Below are 15,908 nucleotides of genomic sequence, written 5' to 3' on the forward strand. Positions count from 1 at the left end.
GCTCCACTGCCTCAACCCCCGCCAGCGCTACCGCTGTTGCAGTTATGCCCTTCACCATGCCCTATATCCCGGGAGCAGCTTGGCTACCCCAGTACTCAGGGGAGTCACATACCCTGCATGACTTTAGAGAAAAGCTGGATAGCCTCTTCCAGGTGTACCCCCTCACAGAAGAGCAAAAAGTGAGCATCCTGGTGGCCCAACTAACTGGGGCAGCCAAAAGGGAAGTAAAATCCTGGCCACCTGGGAGGAAGACTGTCGCAGGGATACTAACCCGGCTGAAGGACACCTTTGATACCCGCACCTCAGCCGAGATTAAACTTAGATTCTACGGGTGCAAGCAGCGAGCGCATGAGAGTATAAGGGACTATGCACTCAACCTACAAGAGGCCCTGAGGGCCATTAAGCAGACCGACCCTAATGGACTGGGAAACGAGGACAGGCTGTTGACCGAACAATTTATAGAGGGTTTATATTGCAATGCCCACCGCACCCAGTTGCGGGCAATGGCCTTACAGGACCCTCATCTAGAATTTGCACAGTTCAAGGACAGAGCCATCCGGGTGCTCCGAGAACCGGCACCAGGTGGCGTTGTGACCCACAGACGCCCCACTACCACTTACTACCAGGAGGCGGCGCCCTTGTCAGCAGGGCCTGTGGGAGCTGATGCGCAGGCTTTGGACAATGACCCGGCTCCAGACCTACACCATCAGGTCCAAGAGCTAGCTAAAAGCGTTGCTGCGCTAACCCGAACTGTGCAGTCTTTACAGGTTTCCACTCCAGGGAAGATCCAGCTGGCATCCGGACCGGAGGACATCCCGTGGCGTCGACCAAGGAGGACCCCACCGGCCAGAGGAAGACCCAGTGACCGATACAGCGAGGACGGACGACCCATCTGCCGCCGCTGCAATCAACCCGGACATATGGAAAGGTACTGTTCTTTAAACGGGCACAACCTGGGGTAGAGGGCCAACCCCCAGGAAAAAGATCACCAGGCCCATCGAACTGGCGCGACAGATATGTGGGAGGACGTCCAGTCTTGCCTGTGGTACTGGATGGCATTCCCATGAGTGCCCTACTGGACACCGGGTCACAGGTCACCACCATCCCGTACGTGCTCTTCCAGCAGTACTGGAATGACTCGGATATTACCCGCTACCCTGACGACGACTTGAGTATCATCGCCAGCAATGGTCAGCCCGTGCCACAGATCGGATTTAAAGAGGTGACCATCAAAATTGGTAGAGTCGAACTGGCCGCACAGGGACTGATCATTGTAGATATTGACAAACATGAGAGTCACCCAAAAATAACTCTAGGAACTAATGTAATTGAAAATTGTCTTGCAGAGGTGATTTTCCTTTTACAGCAGGTTGCCAAGAATGCCAGCTCCGGCGAGCAGCGGGTGCTCCAGAAAGAGATCCGGGCACTGATGCAACGGCAACAAGTGGAACTCTCCGGCGGTGAGATTGGTAGCGTAAGAATGTGTGACCCTTTTCCTATTGCCATGCCCCCAAAAAGTGAAATGATGATTTGGTGCCGGGCAGCTATTGGTCTGAGAGGTAGAGATTACCAGGCAATGGTAGAACCAGTTTACTCAGACAGTAGGCCCACCATTTTGACAGCACGGGGGGTGGTCAATGTACGCCATGGGAGGGTGCCCGTTCGCATAATAAATATCGGGGAGAGGGAAGTGTACCTGCCCCGGTATGCCACGCTAGCCAAATTATATACCACTAATCAAAATTCTATACAATCTGTGGAACCCTTGCCTCCATCTCACCCGGAGGAAGGTAACGGCTCTAAGAAAGACATGGAGGACTGGTGTCAGCAACTACATCTGGGTACTGACTCCACTCCCTCACACCAGAAACAAGGAGTCTATCGGGTGGTTCAAGAGTATGAGAGAGTGTTTAGTAAACACCCGTTAGACTTCGGGCGAGTCAAGGGGGTAGAACACCGCATCCCCACGGGAGATCATCCTCCCATAAAAGAGAGGTATCGACCCGTACCCCCTGCACATTACCAACACGCCAAGGGGATGCTTAGAGACATGAAGGAGGCTGGGGTAATCCGGGATAGCTGTAGCCCCTGGGCAGCCCCACTAGTTTTAGTCAAAAAGAAAGACAACACCATGAGGATGTGTGTAGATTACCGGAAAATCAACCGTATCACACACAAGGATGCGTACCCCTTACCAAGGATAGAGGAGTCATTGGCTGCTTTAAGATCTGCTAACTTCTTCTCTACCTTGGATCTCACTAGCGGGTACTGGCAGGTTCCTGTAGCAGAGGCGGACCGGGAGAAGACCGCATTCACCACCCCGATGGGACTTAGCGAGTTCACCTGCATGCCGTTCGGACTCTGCAACGCCCCAGGAACCTTCCAACGATTAATGGAGTGCTGTCTGGGCCACAGAAACTTCGAGACGGTCCTGTTGTACCTGGACGATGTCATCGTATACTCCAAAACTTATGAGGACCACCTGAAACACCTGGCGGAGGTGTTCGAAGCTCTGGCGAGTTACGGCCTAAAGGTGAAACCCTCCAAGTGTCACCTCCTGAAACCAAAGGTGCAATACCTGGGACACGTGGTGAGCGCTGACGGAGTGGCTCCCGACCCCGATAAGATCACCGCAATCAAAGGATGGCCAAGCCCTTCCAGCGTAAAAGAAGTGCGGCAGTTCCTAGGGTTGGTAGGCTACTACCGAAGGTTTATTCCCGGTTTCACCAAAAAGGCGGCGCCTATGCAGGACCTCCTGATAGGCCAGTCCCGGAAGGCCAAGAACCAGAAGCCGCCCTTCAAATGGGAAGAGCTAGAGGAAGAGTCCTTCCGCCAGCTGAAGATGGCCCTCACGGGGGATGAAATCTTGGCGTATCCGGACTATAGCCAGCCCTTCATCCTCTACACCGACGCCAGTAACGTCGGGCTAGGAGCCGTACTGTCCCAGATTCAGCAGGGGAAAGAGCGAGTAATCGCCTATGCCAGCCGAAAACTGCGACCCACCGAAAGGAATCCCGAGAATTATAGCTCATTCAAGCTAGAGTTCCTGGCCGTGGTATGGGCAGTCACCGAGCGCTTTAAGCATTACCTCGCTTCTTCCCGGTTCACCGTATACACGGATAACAACCCGCTGACACACCTGGACACGGCAAGACTCGGTGCCCTGGAGCAGAGGTGGATGGCCCGTCTGTCCAACTACGAGTTCACAATTAAATACCGGGCAGGGCGCTCCAATACCAACGCGGACGCCCTGTCCAGGATGCCCAACCTGCCGGACGGAGGAGAAGATCCGGAGGGACTGGAAGAAGTTGAACTCCCTGCGTTCCACCGTCATGGGACTATCCAGTATTCCCACCGGGTAAGGAGTAAGCAGGCTGCTACGTTGAACCCCTTACCTCACTACAACTGGGCGGAAACGCAAGACAGCGACCCTGCCGTCCGACTGGTGAAGGAGATGCTGACTCGCCCGGAGGCTAGCCTGGAATCAGACGCTCCAGAGGAAGCCAAACAACTATGGGCAGAGAAGAGTCGACTGTTCCTTTACAAGGGGAAGTTGTGCCGCAGAATGGTTAACTCCAGGACGCATGAACTACTCTGGCAAGTAGTGGTGCCACGAAGAGACGCAGCCATGGTGATGGAGGCATACCACGACGGAGCTGGACACTTCGGGTGGAAAAAGCTGGAGTTCCTGCTGCGCGAGCGGTTCCACTGGGTAGGCATGAGGGGAACCATCGAGAAGTAGTGCAGAGACTGTGGCCCGTGCAATCTGAGAAGGAAGGACCGGGCCAGCCAGAAGACTCCCCTGCAGTCCATCGTCACCCGGCAACCGTTGGAACTGGTAGCCTTGGATCATGTAAAACTGACCCCCAGCAGAAGTGGCTACGTCTACGCGTTAACCATCGTGGATCATTACTCCCGGTTTCTGGTTGTCGTCCCCGTCAAGGACTTAACGGCTCGAACAGCAGCTAGAGCCTTCCAGCAGCACTTTTGCCGTCCACACGGGTACCCGGACCAAGTGCTGACGGACCAGGGACCTGCCTTTGAAGCGGAGGTCTTCCAGGAATTCTGCAATCTGTATGGCTGCCGGAAGATAAGGACGACACCCTACCATCCGCAAACTAATGGACTTTGTGAGAAAATGAACCAGGTGGTAATGGATCTTCTAAAAACGTTGCCCCTGGAAGAACGCAGTCTGTGGCCTGAGAAGTTGCCCGATCTGGTGGACCTATACAACCACATCCCGGTAGGTTCCACCAACTGTACCCCGGCTTACCTAATGAGGGCAAGACCTGGTAAGTTACCTGTTGACCTGGAAATGGGAGTCCTGACGCCCGAGGACACTTCACCAGAAACAGACTGGGACACAGAGAGGCAGCAGCAGTACCGGAAAGTACAGGAGAGCGTGGAGCGAAGTCTCTGTCAGGCTAGGGAAAGACAAGAGAAGACTTACAACCAGTATGCTCCCGCTGTTCCCCTGGTACCCGGAGAGCAGGTCTTGAAGAGGAAGAGACGGCTCCACAAGTTGGACGACCAGTGGGAGAAGGACCCGTACACCGTACTGCCCTCAAGCCACGAGAACCCGAAGGTCTGTACCATCAGTAAAGACGGAGGGGAAACCACAGCCATTGTATCCCGGGACCACCTGAAGAAGTGCCCCGAACAACTGAGGAACCCTGAGGAGGAACAGGAAGACCATCGACCCGTGGAAGAAAGGGAAGATATGGTTAGTACCGTGCTCGGGGACTTCCCTCGGTCTTGGACTCAAGTCAATGGTGCAGTTGTGGTACCCGTACTCACCTTCCTCCAACCATCATCCCAAGAACCTACGGAGCAACGGGTAGAGCTGGAAGAGCAGCCGGTCCAGGAGGCAGAAGACTCCACCCAAGCGGAACAGGAGAATCCACCCTCTGCTTATAGTGAGCCTGCCGTACCCCTAGTGAGACAAAGAGCCGGTAGACAGCTGCCCAGTTTACCCTTGACAGCTCCTACACCCTGTAGTTCAGGGCCAGACAGTCAGCTCCGTAGGTCCACTAGGGCCACTAGAGGCCAGTTACCCGCACGTTGGAGGATCTAAATGTTTAAGTTGTTTTACAATGTTTACCTGTTTATTGTTGCTTGTGTGTAATTTTGTGTTTCTAGTTGTTTTTAGGAGTCTTCGGTGGATTTGCCGGGAATCCTTTGTATATAGTTGGAGCGTAACCCAGGATGGACTAGAGACTGTTAAGGACTCGGGGTAGGACAGACCCCTACCTGGTTACGTCTCCCTGTGTTGGTGAAATGGACACCTTTGCTTTTCTTCAAAGACTGCACCCGGTTGCGGACATCCGTGACCATCTTATTGTGTTTCCTTATTGTATTTTATTGTTCTTTGATATACCTTGTTATATTTTTCTAAAAAGTGTTTAGTCCCGGAGTACTAAATTTCACTAGGGGGGAGTGTGACACCCCAGGGGTCTGGTTGTCACAGTGATAGAGATATTACGTCTGAGAGCAGGTGGGAGGTCCTTTGGTCAGGGATCCTGTGCATGCCACACCTCCTGCCCAGCCTTGGGAGGGGAAGAACTTCCCCTGTATAAACCCGGGGCTGAGGCAGGGTTAGGGAGTCCAGGAAGAGTAGAGACAAGAGCAGCATAGGAAGCAGCAGAGTCACAAGGAGTCAGGGGCTGGCAGCTAAAGAGCTCGCCCTGACTAAGAAGATTCTTTACCGGACCCGGAGTCCGAGGCTGTGGGGACTAACTTCTACCCAGCAGCAGAATCCGTCAGGCAGGGGATTTCAGGTCCCCTGGCCCAGAAGCCCGAAGGCCCGGTCACACGCGTGGGACCAGCACCGCCATCGTGGAGCGGAAGCCATTAGAAGGCCCCGAGTCACCGGCCATACGGGTGAGCACCACACGGTACACTCAGGGACGTGGGCTACTTACATCAGCTTCTAGCAAGGTAGCCAGAAGAGTACAGTCAGCTTGGGAGGCCTACAACTACGCCTGGCCAGGGGAGATCCCATCTGCTCAAGGACTGACCAGGCCCCGTTCGCTAGCAAGTACTCCGGGAGGGTCTATCGTTGTTACCAGTAAAAACCCTGAACGCTACCATACCGTCTCTGAGTGGTTCCTGCTACCCCCATCATCCACGTCGGCTGCCCTGAGGCCATACCCCTCCCGTTGGGGGTTATACTATCACGCTGCACCATCCTTCCACCGGCCTCAGCGGTCTGCCCTGCAGCAGCAGCCCCCTGGCTGCATTCAACGGGTGGCGTAGTCATCAACCATTTTCTACCGCTAACAGACTGCCGTCCAGTTTGACTCCCTGGGCACGGACCGGGTCACCGCCACGAGACTACAACCCTAAACAGATCCGGCTCCGGGTAAGCTCCCGCGTGCGCAACGCAGCGCGACACAGGCCCAGGGGCGCGTCATCCACACTTCGTCACAATTACGTCAGATGGATCACATGATACGGATCCGCCTTTAGCACCAACGTGACATTCCACGCCCCCTCAGGGATGCATAAGGTTAGATTGGTACAGTTCTACATAGACGCTCCCTGTCCACACAGGTACAGGAAGGCACAGGGAGTGAGAAGAGGTGGCCCACTCAGTCACGGACGTGGCACCACACCCGCTCACACCCCTGACAGGCTGAGAGGCCACTTTACTATCCCCAGTAAAGCAGAACCTTGTCGGCCTGGAAAAGTTGCCACCAGTTCCTATTAAATATAATTCCTGCTAGTGGACCGGGGGATTATATCGGGCCAGGAACCAGCCCCAGTAGCATGTTTGTTGGACCGAACAATGGACGTGAGAATTTGTGGATCGAGATAAAAGAGCAACCCAAGGTTAAATTATATATTTAATCATCTTAAGGGCACACTAGACAATACACTATATACATAAGGGTTATACATTCATAATGGTCAGAGATGCAAACATAAAAGCTACAAGCAGTTATTGAGAGTCAGTTACCAGTCAGATGGAAGGCCTGGCTTGTGGGGGAGGGGCTGCCACATGGGAGGCTAGTGGTCCCCTTTGTTGCAGGACTTCTCCCACTCGATGTGTCGTCGCGACCTCCCAGGGAAAAATACACTGGGCTATGGCTGCTGGAGCTCTTAACTACTCTGGGTCACTCCCCTCCTGTCCCCTGGCTGGACCTAAATCTCCACCCCTGGTCTCTCTCAGCTACAAACTCTAAAAATTGTGTATATACTGACAGACCATGTGACACTTAGATTGCACACAGGTGGACTTCCTATCACTAAGCATATGACTTAAGGGGATTGCTTGTACCAGAAATTTTTAGGGGCTTCATCGCAAAAGGGGTGAATACATATGCACATGCCAATTTTTAGTTTTTTGATCCCATAAATTTAATTTATGACTATATTTTTCTCACTTCACCAACTTAAACTATTTAGTGTTGATGCGTCACTAATAAATCTGATTGCAAAAATATTTAAACACAGGTTGTAATATAACAAAATAGGTAAAAATCCACGGGGGTGAATACTTTCGCAAGCCTATATATTATATATATAAATATATGGTTTTACAAATGCACCATGTATTGTCCGTGTACAGTGCATTGAGCCATCTAAAACAGTCAGCTGAACTTTCTGATCGTAGTGGTATTAACCAACATCCCAAGGTTTATTATTAATAAGAGGTAAATTGCACAGTTGCTTGCTTTTACAAGCAGTGTGCAATTGTACCCATTTAACAAGATGAGGTAGCCCCTTTAATGTGACCCATAGTGATTTCAAAGTTGTAGCACTGGAACTCCAAGAACGGGGCTCTGCGATCCGATCTTAAATGGAGCTATGCTCTTTTAATTGTCCAAGAGAAAGTCAAGTATAGCACTTGGCTATTTCCAGATCCACTCGTAGCATGCTATGATTATTTTCTCATGCTGAATCGGCATAAGAAAAAAAAACGCAGATCAGCACTGCCCCATAGTATAACACTGGTCCGAGTGCTATACGATCTAACATTTGATAGCACACGTCCAATGTATAGGCTCGTGTGAGCGAGCCCTTAGGGTCCCAGTGGTCAGACTCCAAGCGATCAGTAACCATGGGTATGGGATAACTTGTTATTTTGGAAATAACCCTATAAATATCCATGTAGGTGGTGAGGTAGGATGAGATAGCTGTCAGCTGAACAAGTATTCGGACAACAGCTATTCCCCTTGCATTACCATCATAAACATATGTGCTCATGATGTGAATTCACAGGATGACAGGACACCAGGACTACATTATTTGCATGTAACCAGGAACTCCCAGATCATGTGCCTGCAGCATCATTTTAATAATGATATATCGGTGAGAAATAACATTTTACTAAAGCAACGCATTGGTATGTGAGAAAGAATAGTGTATTACTTGCAAAACCAAAAACTAGTAAAAGAAAATGAGTTACCTCCACATACAGATCCTTTAAAGCATTGAGCTCTGATTCGAAGACACGTCTTACTGTCAAGGACTGGTCCCTCAATTACAGCTAGAAGCACAGTTGTTACATTTCACAAACACATATTAACAGCATTTCCATTTTATAGACGGTGATTTTTTATATAAAAGGGAATTTTTTTTTTTTTATATATAATCCAAATTTATAATCAAAGTTGATTTAAAAAAGGGTTTTCTTGAATTTTGGCCCCTTAACAGAGTTTTCTCATTAAGTGCATTTATTATGACAAATATATAATTTCTGGGGTTCTGACTTCTGGGACCCCACTGATCACAAGAGTGGGAAGCCCAAAGTCCTCTGAGGGGATGAAGTGGTAATGCATCTGCACGTTTCATTTCTAGAGATGTGAATTTTTCTTATTTCCAAGGCGTAACTTTATTTTCCAAGGCAATGTAGCCACATTGAGTCGTATGTTTTTTACAAAATGTATTATATTGAGTTAAATATTTTTACAAGTTTGGATAGTAAGTACAGATTAGAAAATCTACATTTTAAACACATTTTTAAGTACCACTAGAAGACCATGAAATTAAGCAATTGATCAACTAATGCAATGTATTATGTAATCTATTAGGCATATAGACATGGCAACCCATTGACTGCCACTGAGAAAGCCTTTTATCTCGGTAATAACCACTTGTATTGACCAAGTCATCGAAGGTTTAAAATGTCTTGGACCCAAGCTCTGTCAAATAACAATATTGTAGCTAAACATTATCTGTGTGTTAGAGCAGACACCCACTCTGATATGCGCCATTCATAGCGATATCATGGCAGATAACAGCAGTGATCAATTATTCCAGTCTACGGACCAAAAAAAATGTTCATGTCAAGAATTATTCTGGCAAGTAAAAAAATAGACCGCTTGTGACGAATGGCACCAGAGAGATCCCGCAGAATCCCACCGCTGCCACATGTGAGGAATCCACTACTCGCCACCCGCCTGATGTCACAATTACGTCAGACGGATCATGTGATACCGATCTGCCCTTTGCACCAACGTGAAGTTCCACACCCCCTTGGGGACACGTAAGGTCAGATTGGTACAGTTCTACACAGACACCCCCTGTCCACACGGGTACAGGAAGGCACTGGGAGTGAGAAGAGGTGGCCCACTCAGTCACTGACGTAGCACCACACTCGTTCACACCCCTGACAAGCTGAGAGGCCCCTTCACTAGCTCCAGTGAAGCAGAACCTTGTCGGCCTGTAAAGCTGCCACATGTTCCTATTAAATATAATTCCCGCTCGGACTGGGGGATTATATAGGGCCAGGAACCAGCCCTGGTAGCGTGTTCGTTGGGCCGAACAACGGACGTAGGATTTGTGGATCGAGATAAGAGAAAAGCCCAAGGTTATATTGTATATTTAATCGCCTTAAGGGGACACTACACAATACACTATATACATAAGTGTTATACATACATAATGGTCAGAGATGCAAACACAATAGTAGGGTTATAAAAGATACAAGCAGTTATTGAGAGTCAGTTACCAGTCAGATGGAAAGCCTGGCTTGTGGGGGACGGGCTGCCACATGGGAGGCTGGAGGTCCCCTTTGTTGCAAGACTTCTCACACACGATGTGTCGTCGTGACCTCCCAGGGAAAAAGACATTGAGCTGGGACTGCTGGAGCTATTAACCCCTCTCTGTCACTTCCCATCCTGCCCCCTGGCTGGATCTAAATCTCCACCCCTGGTCTCTCTCAGCTACAAACTCCAAAAACTAAAATGGGCTATAGTTCCTTAATGGATGGTCCTAGGGAGCCGGATCTGGTGTCATCGGATTCAGCCAGGCCCCTGCTATGCGGGGAGACCAAGCACAGTGGCTCCTAGGGGTTTCCGAAAGGCTGTGCCGTGTATCTCCCCATTCCTACGCGCTAGGCTGTGCTGGAAGCTAGGGTGACATTCCTCCTGTTCGTGTGATTCCAAAAATCTATTTGGTGAATCGCTGGGATGTATCGTATTCCCACAACTCGGTATTGAATTATACTTGTCCGATACAAATGACATGCCGCATGGCTGGGGCCCACAGGGGGTCTTCCTGTGGCATCTCCACAGCAGAAGGTGGGAGTTTTGTTACTCACTGTCCCTCAGCCCCCTCTCTTCTTCTTTAACTGCAGAAGGGTCCAATTACAGCTGTACATTGTAGACCTCAGCTGAGGGGGTTGTGGTCTGTTTCCACGGTGAATTGGAGTCCGTACAAGTATTGCTGCAGATGCTGCAGGGCCCACACAATTGCCAGACATTCCTTTTCCATCGTGGAGTAGGCCACCTCCCTTGGCAGGAGCTTCCGGCTCAGGTACAAAACAGGGTGTTCATGGCGTAGTGTCGATCTGGCTGAGCACAGCACTGAGTCCAAAGTCACTGGCATTGGTCTGCCGCGTAAAGTCGGCTGCCTGTAGTATCGGGGAGCTAGAAAGGGCGGTCTTCAGCACCTGGAAGGCCGTCTCACAGTAGTTTGTCCAACAGACTGCAGAGGGCTGCTTCTTCTTGGTGAGGTCCGTCAGGGTCTTCGCCAGGCTACTATAGTGAGCGAAGAACCTCCTATAGTACCCGGCGGTGCTCAGGAAGGACATCACCTGTTTCTTGATCCTGGGGGTGGGCCAGAATTCGATGGCATCCACCTTCTGGGACTCTGGCTTTAGAGCTCCCCCACCTACCCAGTGTCCCAGGTAGTGGACCTCACTCGTACCCAGCTGGCACTTTTCCAGCTTAATGGTCAAGCCTGCCCGTTGGATCCACCCGAGCACCTGCGCCAGATGCTCCAGGTGATCCTCCCAGGTGGGACTGAAGATGGCAATGTCATCATAGTATGCAGCCGGGTACCCTTCGAGTCCCTTAAGCAGTGTGTTGACCATCCGCTGAAAGGTGGCAGGGGCATTTTTATGCCGAATGGCATCACCGTGGACTTGTATAGTCCGAATGGGGTGATAAAGGCAGAGCATTCCCATGCCTCGGGGGTCAGGGGAATCTGCCAATATTCCCAGCTCAGATCCATGATGGTCAGGTACTTGGCCTCGGCCAACTGATTGAGCAGGTCATTGATGCGTGGCATTGGGTACGCATCGGTGACCATGACAGCATTGAGCCCCCTGTAGTCCATGCAGAACCGGGTTGTCTGGTCCTTCTTTGGGATGAGGACCACAGGCAAGGCCCAAGCACTGCTGGATGGTTGGATGACCCCCAGCTTCAGCATCTCATCAATCTCCTGGCGCATGTGCTGCTGTACCTCCCTCCAGGGAGACCCGATATGCTGAACGCCGGATTGAGGGGTGATCCCCGGTGTCCACATGATGGATGGCCGACTCTGTCCTTCCGGGATTGGTGCTGAACACATCCTGGAAGGGGTGTAATGTTGCCCAGAGCTGGGACTGTTGGTCTGACAACAGCTGGTGGCAAACCTCCACGTCCTCGACGGTCCCACCCACCCTAGCCTGGGCGAGCATGTCCGAGAGGGTCTCCGCCTCTCCCTCCTCTGGCAGGTTGCACACGGGGAGGGCGCAGGCCTCCTGCTCATGATGAGTGAAATAAGGAAAAAGCGGTCTATGGAGCGCTGAATTGATCATCAAAGGGGACAATGTTTAGGGCTGAAAAAATTATTTATTTAGCCCTCTCCACAATGCGTTTCGATAGCAAACTATCTTCATCAGATGGTAGAAGGGTAAAAACAAGAGAAAAACATTTATAGGGAAGGTTTGACAATGATTGGTTACCAAACTAATTGGTTAATCATGGATTCTAAAGATCCTTCATGTGCCAGTGTGTAAGTACTTCTCATGTCTGCAAATAGACGACTAGCACATGAATCCACAAAATAGGAGTATATAGACGAAAAAGCAATAAAATACAGCAATACATATTACTGAAAAATATTAATACATATAAAATAAAAGCAAAATGCAATATTAAAAATGCAATAATAAAATATGACATAATAGAAATGTGATAATGATGACGAGGAAGGGGAAAAGAGGGGTGAGATCACCCATAGACTCAAAAAAATGGCCACTAAGAGCAGACCACATTCTCAAGGGCCAAATTCAAACCTTCAGGGACTAATGTGCCTAATTTGAAAATCCAGAAACTCTCCTTATTAATTAGACTCGCCAACCGATCCGGAACAGTATCTGATACATGATCAAAGATAGTAAGCCTCATAAATTTTGGATATTTTTGATGGACAGTACTAAAGTGTTTGGATACACTATGTAGTTGATCACCTATTCGTATATTATGTCTATGTTTATTTAGGCGTGCATGCATAGTTTGTATTGTGCAGCCCACATATTGGAGGTTACTCGTACATTGTAGTAGGTAGATTACATGTGTTGATTGACAATTCACATCATGTTTAATAGTAAAAATTTCACCTGTAGTTTGTGATGAAAAACATTTTTGAGCACCATTTTGAATGGTTTTGCAACACAAGCATTTTGGCGTGTTACAAGAATGGCAGCCCAAATGGGAGCCATCATGTGATTTCTGCATTTTTGACTACAAAGATGTATTACTTGGTGCAATTAAACTTCGAAGATTTTTATTCTTTCTATAGTTGATTCTTGGTCTGTTGGGTATATGTGGCCCTAAAATTGGATCCCCCTTCAAAATAAACCAAAATTTATTTAGACTGTTTTGAACGGTAACTCTGGATTGACTGAATGTGGTGACCATACTCCACTTAGCCAATTCAGAGACCGCCTTATTTTTACCAGTGGATGATTCTATCCTGTCAATACAAATGTCCTGAGTCAGGACTCTTGTCCTGGAGAAAGCATCATTTAACATTCTTTTGGGGTAACCTTTCTGTATGAACCGTTTTCTCAGTATTTTTGATTCTACTAGAAATTCAGAATCTCTAGTCCAGTTTTTTCGGGCCCTCCAATATTGGCCATAGGGGACATTAGTGATCCATTTTGGAAGATGTCCACTATCAAACCTCAAATAAATGTTTACATCCACCGGTTTGAAAAAACTTGAGGTAAACAATCTTCCCATGGTATCAAATTGTACCATTAGGTCCAAAAATTAGAGGGCAGTTTCAGAGATGGTTGCTGTAAAAGATAGGCCCCACGAATTAGAATTGAGCTCATCAACAAATTTGAGTGCAATCTCACTTGTGCCCTTCCACAGGAAGAATAGATCATCTATATAACGACGGTAAAAACCATATGGTTCGCCGCCTCTCTTTTCTTCTCCTGCTCATGATGGGCCTTCATCATGTTTACGTGGAAGACCTTCCGCCTTCCCCGGGCATGGTCCAGGATGACCACGTACATTACGGCATTGAGCTGCTGGTGCACAAGGTACAGGCCTTCCCAGGCTGCCTGAAGCTAGTCCTGGAATACATGACCAGTACCCACACCTTTTGATCCACCTGGTAGGTCCTCTCGCAAGCATTCTGGTCATACCATCGCTTATGGTCAGCCTGGGCTTGCATCATATTATAGTGCGGCAGCTGCACCAAGGCCTGCATTTTGTCACGGAAGCGCACAACATATTCAATGACCGACACTCCAGGGGTGGCTAAGTCCCCTTCTCAGACCTCCTTCACCAGAGCCAGGAGGCCCCGCGCACGCCAGTCATACAGGAGCTGAAAGGGGGAGAACCTCGTTGAGGACTATGGAACCTCCCGGTAGGCAAATGGCGGGTGTGAGGGGTACTGGTCCCAGTCGCGCCCGTGGGAGTCGACCAACATCTTAAGCATCTGCTTCAGAGTACCATTGAATCGTTCACATAGGCCGTTGGTCTGTGGGTGGTATGGGTTGGTCAACAGATGTTGCACCTGTATTTGCTTACAGAGGGACTCCATCAGCTGCGTGGGAAAACCCACTCTGGAGAAAATCTCCAGTAAGGCGGCTACCACCTTGTCGGCCCGATTGGACAACAAGGCTACCGCTTCCGGTTACCGGGTGGCATAGTCTTCTACCGTCAGTATGAAGTGTTTCCCGGAGCTGCTGGGAGTGGCCATCGGGCCTACCAAATCCACAGCCACTCTCCTGAAAGGCTCTTCAATGATGGGCAGAGTTACCAGTAGGGCTTTGGGGCACCGCCCGGCCTTCCCCACCCTTTGACAGGGGTCACACGACAGGCAGTAGGCAGTCACATTGGCCCCCATCCTTGGACAGTAGAAATGCTGGGCTAGCCTTGGTCTTAGTGATCCCTAAGTGTATGGCCATCGAAATCTTGTGCGCCATTCGCAACAACTCTGCCCTTAACGAATAGGGTACCACTAACTGTTGGTCCCTTGGCCACACCTCCGGTGAACCTCGCTGGACCATTGCCAGGTACAGCTGTTCTTGATCCCAGACCACCTGCTTGAGGTTTGAGTCCGAGGGAGGCTGTGCCGCCTGCACCTTGAGAGCTTTCAAGCTGTTGTCAGTCTCCAACGCCGCCTGAAACTCCTGACTGGACGTGGCCAGAAAAGTTGAGACTGCCACGTCTTCTGTCGGTTCCCCGGGATCTGTCTCCTGGCATCAGTCTGACCCGGCAGCCACTTGGTCGGAAGGGGAGAAGCCATCGGACTCCCGAAGGGCCACTGGGGCCTGGATGTCACCACTGTGTGTGACAGGGTAGCGCCCACTTCTCCTCTGCTTCTGACCAAGTTGCCAGTCTAAACGGACTACTCTGGCCCTCTGACCAGGGGCAGACATACCGCCGGTTCAGCCGATGCAGCCGCACCGGGGCCCAGTGGTGGAGGGGGCCCTTGCAGGCAGGGGCATACTGCCCATAGCAGCAGCCCACACAGCCGCTGCTTGACACTGGCCCTTCTCTCTCCAGCACGCAATCATTCTGATTGCAAAAGCCAGAGAGAGAGCAGTGCGCAGAGTGATGCCACTGAAAAGGGGGGCGTGTCATGCAGGAACACAGACTCTACCAATGAACACTTTCCCAGCCAGACTGATGAGAGCACTCACTGGCTGCAGCCTCTGGCCTCCAGCATGGCTCGTCCCAATGGTGAGTACTCACCTGTAGTCAGGGGGCCCGGGCAGGGGTGGATTAAGAGTAGCAAGGGCCACAGGCAGTTTAGACGGCATGGGCCCCCCCACACACACACACACACCTGATGTATCACATGACTTGTCACATGATCCCCCTTTGATAGATCATGTGATAGTTCACGTGAAATTAATTCTGCACAATATTAACGTATTAATTATAATTATTTTTTTTATATTAATTGTATGACTTAATATTGAGCACAATTAAGTATGCGGACATCCCCCTATGTATGTAGGGTCTCATACTGTATAATATGAGCTTTCACATAATCCTCCTATACACAGCAGGAGGCCGCACGGCGCCCCCCCAGATACAGCCGGAGGCCACACGGCGCCCCCCCAGATACAGCCGGAGGACGCACAGCGCCCCCCCCCCAAGATACAACCGGAGGACGCACGATGTCCCCCCCCCCAGATACAGCCGGAGGATGCACGGTGCCCCCCCCCA

At 50.2% G+C, this 15,908-nt stretch overlaps 1 protein-coding gene across 3 annotated transcripts in view; it reads right to left on the reverse strand.

Moving 5' to 3' along the window:
- IZUMO3 (IZUMO family member 3) overlaps positions 1 to 15,908 on the reverse strand; it is a 105,945-nt gene that overhangs the window by 26,023 nt on the left and 64,014 nt on the right. For all 3 annotated transcript variants that reach the window (XR_012252608.1, XM_073657830.1, XM_073657829.1), the window contains one exon: positions 8,411 to 8,491. Coding sequence is in view for 2 of the 3 variants with exons in the window: in XM_073657830.1 (XP_073513931.1) it covers positions 8,411 to 8,491 (81 nt within the window). In the remaining variant the exon portion in view is untranslated. The remainder of the gene's footprint in view (positions 1 to 8,410; positions 8,492 to 15,908) is intronic.

This window comes from Phyllobates terribilis, unplaced genomic scaffold (genome assembly GCF_046119375.1).
Source record: "Phyllobates terribilis strain yellow unplaced genomic scaffold, ASM4611937v1 Scaffold_12__6_contigs__length_324123572, whole genome shotgun sequence".
NCBI classification, from domain to species: Eukaryota; Metazoa; Chordata; class Amphibia; order Anura; family Dendrobatidae; genus Phyllobates; species Phyllobates terribilis.